Consider the following 8,551-nt stretch of genomic DNA (forward strand, 5'->3'; position numbering starts at 1 on the left):
CCTTAGCCGGTTGAGCTATAGGCACCGAGCCTTATTAAGTCATTTGTACAGAGATCATGAATACATTTATGCCATTATGGGATTCAATGTGTTGATTATTTGCTTTCTTTTTTTTTTTGAGACAGAGTCCCACTCTGTTGCACATCACTATGGCCTCAAACTCTTGGGCTCAAGTGATCCCCTAGCCTCAGCCTCCTAAGTAGCTAGGACTACAGGCACCTGCCACAATGTCTGGCTGTTTTTCTAAATTTTTTTAGTAGAGACAAGGTCTCTTCTCTCTAGGTTAGGCTGGTCCTCGAACTCCTGAACTCAAGCAATCCACCTGCCCCTGCCTCCCAAAAGTGCTAGGATTACATGTGTGAAACACTATGCCTGGCTCCCTAACAAATTTCTACTCATCCTTCAAGCCCTGGTCAAACTCCTCTCTGAAGTATTTCCTGAACAACTCCATCACCCTTCTCGGGGCACTCTGTATGCTGCACATTTTCACACAAGGTCCTTTGCTTTATAGATGTACATGTGTCTATCTCCCTGAGAGTGACTTTCCTAAGGAGGAGTAGAGCTCTCACTCACTCCACATGCCAGGGTGGGGCTCTATAAGAAAGGCAGAAACCAACTGAGCTCCAGGGAGGAAATCTGCCCAAGGTTGAGTGGCAAAGCTAGAAGTAGAAGCCAGGGCTCCTGATTTCCAGGCAGTGCTCTTGCCATGCACCATGTTGCCTCTGTCACCCTACCCAGGGTGCCTCTGTCATCCTACCAGTGCCAGGTCTCTGCTGGATGTCACCCTCACACAGCTGCCTCTCCAAGAGAGAAGAGGGAAAGAAGCAGAGTATGGGAGGCCAAGGAAAGAGAAAGAGTGAGCACAGCTGGGCCCCTGACCTCAGGCTTCCTTGGGCCCCAGGCAGCCTGCCTCTGCCCCTCTGCCCCTGGCCCCAGGCAGCCTGCCTCTGCCACTCTGACCCTAGCCCCAGAGGACTCTAGCAGCTCCCCAATCCTGTCCATCAGGGCTGTGGCTGGGAGTGTGTGGACACTACAGGCAAGAGTCCTGGGTCTGACTCTATGTATGTTTGTGGACAGTAGTACAGACATGTATATAAGACAGCTCTCAGCTTTGTGCCCTTGTGTGACAGTGAAGGGGCATTGGGGGGGTGTATTTGCACCTCCACGTCTTGGTACACCGGGAAGTCCCAGGCCCACAGTCTGACCTGGGAAATACTCCCCTCTACCCGGCCCCCCAAGCCCCTCAGCCCTTCCCCCTAACTTGTGCTAAGCCAGGAGGGAGGGCATCTGCCCCACTGCCCTGCCCAGCCAGGGCCCTTCTGCTGGGCTGAGACAGTGGATCCTTCCCCTACCCCCATCCCAGGCCACACAGGAGAGAACAGGCTGTTTGAGCAGATTCCTAACTTCAAGCTGGCAGTTGCCCAACCTTGCACCAAGTGGCTGCCACACAGCGAATTCAGCAATGGGAGGCCTTCATCTCCAGCTAACATTTGAAGTGAGGAATGAAGGAAAATGAGTGGTGGCCTCTGTGGGTCAAATGTCATTTAAATAGTTAATGCTGGATAGTCTGAAAGGGTTAATTCTCACACAGCCCGCAGTAGGAGAAGGGACATAACAAGCAACAGACAAAAGGATGTTCCAGGACTCTTGCCTGGACTCCCCTATCACCATCTCCCCTCGGTACCCCATCTTAACTGGACCACCACCCCCCAGCCAGAGAAAGGTGGCCGCGGAAGGAAAAAGGAACCCGGCCAGCACCCCTTCCCAAAAGGGGCGGCGACGCGGGCCCCGGACGTCCTACCTCTCGGCCTGGGCGGCGCTGTCCCCGCCTCGCCGGGGCTCCGGGCTGGCCATGGCTGCGCGACCCCAGGCTTGGCCGCTGCGTTATTAATAGCCGGCCCCGCGGGCGGCCGGCTCTGGCGCCCGCGCCCGCTGCACTGCCAGCTGCAGCCGACACCGGATCCCCGCCGGCCCAAGGCCGGGCGCACCCACTTGGCCCCAGCTCCTGCCACGGGAGGAGGGAGCGGCCGCGCGGCCCTGGGGGCGGGGAGAGGCCGCCCCTCCCCGGCCTGGCCAGGCATAGGGGTGGGAGTGAAGGGGGGACAGTTTAGCGGCGGTTCCAAAACCAGCTAGCCCAAGATCTTCCCAAACCTTCCTTATCTCCACCCTTCCTTTCCCGGGATCCCGGTGGCAGGGGAAGAAGGGCGTTCTGCAGCCTCTAGAGAGAAGGCTAGAGTCCAGACGTCGGGGGGCGGGGTGCTCAAGAGAGCCCTTGCCTGCAAGTATTTGGGTGTATCCACCTCGGCTTTGCGCCCTCCGATCACCACCTGAGCGGTGGGGAGGAGCGTGGTCACCCTCGGGCGCTCCCAGTGCTGTGCCCAGCAGCTGTCCTGAAGGGTTAGGGCAGTGCATGGCTGAGGGTTATGGCCACACCCCACGCGTTGGGGACAGCCTAGGGCCCAACCCGTGGCTAGGGTTAAGGAAGGACAGTGAGCGGGCTGCAGAGGGGCTTATGCCTGAAAGGTTGAGTCCATATTTAATGTTTGCCCCACCCTTCCAGGTTCCCTGGGGTCTCTCCCCTGCTCCACCTGTTACCCCCACTCAGCTTGGCTTCTGTCAACTTCAAAGCATAACCCCTGGCTCAAGTCTCAGCCCACCTGTGTCAGAGTCAGACGTCAACACTGAAACCCTCCTCCACAAGTGTGAACAAGCTGCTGGGCCTCTTCCCAGACCTGGGCCACAGACGTCCCTCCTCTGAGTCTTTTTTTCCACTTAGCCCCTCTGTCTGGGGAGATCTTTGACTCAATCGCACAAGAATGCCATGCACTGTAACAAGCTCCAGAGCCTGGATCTTCAGTTTTATCTGAGAGGCCTTGAGCCTGGGGTGGGGGTGGGGTAATCATGCCATGGTGTTGAATGTGTGTGTACTTGTACTTGTGATCAGTGTCCTCACAGCTGGCAGTGGGAATATATCATCATGGTTTGGGTATGGTGTGTGAAGATCATGGTATTGTGTGTCCATGTCTGTGTGGGGGCACATGGATGTGTGACTACCATGAATGTGTGTGCCAATTGTGCCCACTGTGGGGGTGGGGAGGCTGACAGTTGTGACTGTGTTTGTGGGGCGTGTATATAGTCCCGGGGGTCTGTATGTGACTGTGTGCCTATGTTTGGGGGCTGAGCATCCATTCATCCATGTGTCTGAGTGTGCCGCCTATGGTTGTATATTTATATCTCTCTGTCTCATGCAAGGGGGTGGAAGATTTAACACCCAGGGCAGCCAAATACACCCTTGTAAGGTATGCAGGAGAAAAAGTCAGGTTTTGGAGGCTGCTGGTCATTTTTTGACTTATCCCTAAACTATTCCAGGGGAGGAGGTTGGCAAAGCCTCAGCCGCTGGTTGTTTGACATCTGCTGCCAGTCAGAGGGGTGCTAAGGGAGTGAGGGCAAGGCTGCCAGCACTACTGTTTGCTGTGGGTGCTAAGCAACGGGCAGCAAGGGTGGCATTCAGAAGGGCTGTCCTTTTGCTCCAACCCCCAGCCCAGTAGCTGGCCCTTGGCAGTCCCCCAAAACTAAATTTCTTAGCCCTTCCTAGCCTCCCCTACATCCTTTAGGCTGAAACACTGAATCCCTCCAGGGTCCCAAAAACTCTCCTGCGTCCAGCATTTTGTTCTTGCTGTTCCTTGTGTCTAGAACACCCTTTCCAAACCTTCATATCCCAGCATCTTCTATCCTTTAGGTCTCAGCTCACAAGTCCTCCCCTCAGAGGAGCCTTCCCTGATGCCCCCCAATAATGTCCACTCATTATTTTTTTTTATTTTTTGTACAGACAGTGTCTCTTTGTCACCCTCAGTAGAGTGCTATGGTGTCACAGCTCACAGCAACCTCCAGCTCTTGGGCTTAGGTGATTCTCTTGCCTCTGCCTCCTGAGTAGCTGGGACTACAGGCGCTCACCACAACGCCCAGCTACTTTTTTGTTGCAGTTTGGCGGGGTCCACGTTTGAACCTGCCACTCTCTGTATATAGGGCCACTGCCCTACTCACTGAGTCACAGGCGCCACCCCACTCATTGTTGTTTATCTCGTCACCCTGTTTATTTTCTGTGTTGCACTTATCACAATCTTCTACAACATTGTTCATTTTTAATTTCTTTTTTTTCCCTTTTTTTTTGAGACAGTCGCACTTTGTTGCCCTCAGTAGAGTGCTGTAGCATCACAGCTCATAGTCACCTCCACCTCTTGGGCTCAAACAATTCTCTTGTCTCAGCCTCCAAGTAACTGGGACTATAGGTGCCTACCACAACACCTGGCTACTTTTTTTTTTTTTTTTGCAGTTTTTGGCCGGGGCTCGGTTTGAACCCACCATCTCTGGCATATGGGGCCGGCGCCCAACTCCTTTGAGCCACAGGCGCCGCCCGACACCTGGCTACTTTTTTAGAGATGAGGTCTCGCTCTGGCTCAGAACTCAGGTTCAAGCAATCCACCCACCTTGGCCTCCCAGAGTGCTAGGATTAAAGGCGTGAGCCACTGTGCCTGGCCCATTTCAATTTCTTGTCTATGTCCCCCACTAGAGTGGAAGCCCCACAAAAGCAGAGAGTCTGTGTGTCTTATTTACTGCTGTGTTCCCAGGGCCCAGCACAGGGCCTGGCACATAGGACCTACCTAAAAATAGATGGATGAGTGGAGGAAAGAAGGATGGTCTTACTTAGGCCAATTCAGGCAACATTCGTAGCCTGCCATGTGCCAGGCCTGGGCCTCTCACCACCAAGGAGCTACAGTCTACTCAGGGAAACAGACACATACATGTGACCAGATTGCATACACCAAGACAAAATGAGGTAAATGAGGCCAAAGGATTTAACTCACTTGGCAAACATTGGCACTTGGTCTGTGCTAGGCCCTGTATCAGAGCAAATGGCCTTATTTGGCTCAGGCCTGCAAGAAGCTCTCAGTGTAGAAGAAGCTAGAATCATCTCCTGGGGAGACAAACCTACGCAGAGAATAATGCCAGATCACTGGGCTGAATGATGTGATAAGCATCCCCAGGGAAGTGGGGAAAGGGAGAGATTAACGCCAGGACTGAGGATGGCCTCGTGGACAAAGTAACATGGGCCTGAAAGAATGGGAAAGGGTGTTTTGGAGTCAGGAATAGACTCTGCTTTAAAAAATAAACACAAGCTTGGTGCCTGTGGCTCAAGTAGCTAAGGCGCCAGCCACATACACCTGAGTTGGCAGGTTCGAATCCAGCCCGGGCCCACCAAACAACAATGATGGCTGCAACCAAAAAATAGCCAGGTGCTGTGGCAGGCGCCTGTGGTCCCAGCTACTCGGGAGGCTGAGGCAGGAGACTCGCTTGAGCCCAGGAGTTGGAGGTTGCTGTGAGCTGTGATGCCACAGCACTCTACCCAGGGCAACAGCTTGAGGCTCTGTCTCAAAAAAAATAAAGAAAGAAAGAATAAAAATAAAAAATAAACACAACCACTCTGTCAGCCCCTCTGCACAGCCAAATCCAGGAACAGGAGAGACGCCCTGGGCTGGCTACTCTTTGCCTAACCTTCATTCTCAGCACTTCTCTGCCCTACTGTGTTCCTAGAGACTCCTACTGATGCTGTCTCCCAGGTCCCCTCACCTTCTGGCTTCAGGTGGGATTTGACCAATAGGAAACAGGTAGGAGACTAGGACTAGAGGAAGGAAGGAAAGTGAGATCAGGAAGTTTTATGCCTCTCATGCCCCTGTAATTTTGGCAGTTACTATGTTCCTCTACTGGAAGCCACAGTTGCTGCTGAGTGGACTATAGCTGTGGCTTTAGCTCTGCCCAGATCTGTTAGCAGGGCTCCCACCCTATACCCCTTCAAGCCCAAAGGTCTTGCCCCTTGACTCCATCCCAATATGGCAAGCCCCAGGAGCTTCACTATTCCTGCCACACCTCTGTGAATATTCCAAATAAGCCTTCTTCTGGGGTTGGCACCTGTAGCTCAAGCAGCTAAGGTGCCAGCCACATACACTGGAGCTGGTGGGTTTGAATCCAGCCTGGGCCTGCCAAATAACAATGACAACTACAACCAAAAAATAGCTGGGCATTGTGGCGGGCACCTGTAGTCCCAGCTATTTGGGAGGCTGAAGCAAGGGAATCACTTAAGCCCAAGAGTTTGAGGTTGCTGTGAGCTGGCAGCACTCTACTCAGGGTGACAGCTTGAGACTCTGTCTCAAAAAACAAACAAATAAACAAACAAACAAAAACCATCTTCTGGCAAACACTTCACTCCTGTTTTCTACTGAGACTGCTAAGATAGAAACTGAACTCAGGAAATCTGACCCTGGCCAGGAAATTTGAAGAACCTCTCTTTCTAAATCCCCACCAAAAAACAGAATCAGAAAAGTTGCGAACACCCAGGTGAGGTGGCTCACATCTGTTATCCTAGTACTCTGGGAGGCCGAGGCGGGTGGATTGCTTGAGTTCAGGAGTTAGAGACCAGCCTGAGCAAGACCCTGTCTCTACTAAAAATAGAAAAACTGAGGCAACATGATTGCTTGAGCCTGAATTTGAGGTTGCTTGAGCTGTGACACCATGGCATCTACCTAGAGCAATAGCTTGAGACTCTGTCTCAAAAAAAAAAAAAGAAAAAGAAAAGAAAACGGGGCAGCTCAGCACCTGTGGCTCAAGCGGCTAAGGCTCCAGCCACATACACCTGACCTACTGGGTTCAAATCCAGCCCAGGCCTGCCAAACAACAATGACGGCTGCAACCAAAAAATAGCTGGGCGCTGTGGTGGGCGCCTGTGGTCCCAGCTACTTGGGAGGTGGAGGCAGGAGAATCATTTGAGCATGAGAGTTGGAGGTTGCTGTGAACTGTATGCCACAGCACTCTACCCAGGGTGACAGCTTGAGACTCTGTCTCAAAAAAAAGAAAGAAAAAGAAAGAAGAAAACAGGGGGCAGTGCCTGTGGCTCAAGGAGTAGGGCACCAGCCCCATATGCTGGAGGTGATGGGTTCAAACTCGGCCCTGGACAAAAACTGCAAAAAAAAAAAAAAAAAAAAGAAACAGTCTCTGAAAGATGGAGTGACTTTCCTCAAGTCACATAGCATGTAAGTGCAGAGTTAGGTTTTATGCTCTGGCCTATTGGCTCCAAACCTTGGACTCTCATCCTGGCACAGGATAAGCAGTGGGTTGGAGGGCCTGCCAGGGCATCTCTGTACCATATTTCTCCAGCCTCTAGATCATCTGCTGGAGCTCTTGGCACAAAGAAACTGAGCAGTATGGCCTCTACCTGCATGAGTAATAATGTGGAATGTGCTACTCTCAGCTTGCATAGCAACTTCATGTCCAATAGCTCATGTGTTGAGCCTCGTATTTGATTGCTTCTCATGGCAATCGTGTGAAGAGGGTATTAGTTGCTCATTTCTCTGAGATTCAGAGAGATTGGCTTCCCAGGGTCACATAGGATCTGCTCTGGGGTATGGTGGTGACTCTGCAAACACTGCACTCCCCCTGCTGCCCCCCTGCCTCTCCACTTCCTGGCTCATCACTGTCTTCTTCCCACGTGCATGTCCACTAATTCCCAGCCCTCTTTTTTTTTTTGAGACCAAGCCTCAAGCTATCTCCCTGGGTAGAGTACTGTGGCATCACAGCTCACAGCAACCTCCAACTCCTGGGCTTAAGTGAGTCTCCTGCCTCCGCCTCCCAAGTAGCTGGGACCACAGGCTCCCACCACGATGCCCGGCTATTTTTTGGTTGCAGCTGTCATTGTTGTTTTGGTGGGCCCAGGCTGGATTCAAACCTGCCACCTTAGGTGTACATGGCTGGTGCCTTAGCCACTTGAGTCACAGGCGCCGAGCCATAGCCCTCTTCTTGACCCATACTCCCAGCCAAAGTACCTGCAGGCCTGATACTAAGGTGGGTTAACAGGGACCCTAAAGTGGGGACCAGGTCTGGAGTGGTAGCAGGAGATCATTCCCTTTCCCTTCCTTCCTTCCTTCCTTCCTTCCTTCCTTCGTCTCACTCTGTTGGCCTGGGTAGAGTGCCAAGGGTCATAGCTCACAGCAACCTCAAACTCTTGGACTCAAGTGATCCTCTTGCCTCAGCCTCCTATGTAACTGGGACTACAGGTATCTGCCAAAATGCCTGGTTAGTTTTTCTATTTTTAGTAGCAACCATATCTCAATCTTGCTCAGGCAAGATCCAAGAGGATCATTTGAACCCAAGAGTTTGAGGTTGCTGTGAGCTATGATGCCACAGCACTCTACCCAGGGTGACAGCTTGAGACTCTGTCTCCAAAAACTATGTATATAGAACAAACAAAGAACACAAAAATAATTTAATCAAGTACTTAAGAAATATTAACTATTTTGGGCCGGGCATGGGGCTCCCGCCTATAATCCTAGCATTCTAGGAGACTGAGGCAGGTGGATTGCCTAAGCTCAGGAGTTTGAGACCAGCCTGAGCAAGAGTGAGACACTCCCCCCCCCACCCCGCCTCGCTCTAAAAATAGCTGGGTGTTGTAGCAGGTGCCTGTAGTCCTACCTACTTGGGAAGCTGAGGATTGGGGATCCCT

At 52.2% G+C, this 8,551-nt stretch overlaps 1 protein-coding gene across 2 annotated transcripts in view; it reads right to left on the reverse strand.

The window, feature by feature from the left end:
• SYNC (syncoilin, intermediate filament protein) overlaps positions 1 to 1,858 on the reverse strand; it is a 21,869-nt gene extending 20,011 nt beyond the window's left edge. The window contains exon 1 of one of the 2 annotated variants that reach the window (XM_012812391.2): positions 1,802 to 1,854. In XM_012812391.2, coding sequence (XP_012667845.1) covers positions 1,802 to 1,854 — 53 coding nt within the window. Of the gene's footprint in view, positions 1 to 1,801 lie in introns of both variants that reach the window. The other variant, XM_003801257.2, reaches the window with a different exon arrangement.
• Positions 1,859 to 8,551: the final 6,693 nt, after the last annotated feature.

Source organism: Otolemur garnettii, unplaced genomic scaffold (assembly GCF_000181295.1).
Source record: "Otolemur garnettii isolate 467f Iridium unplaced genomic scaffold, OtoGar3 scaffold00204, whole genome shotgun sequence".
NCBI lineage: Eukaryota > Metazoa > Chordata > Mammalia > Primates > Galagidae > Otolemur > Otolemur garnettii.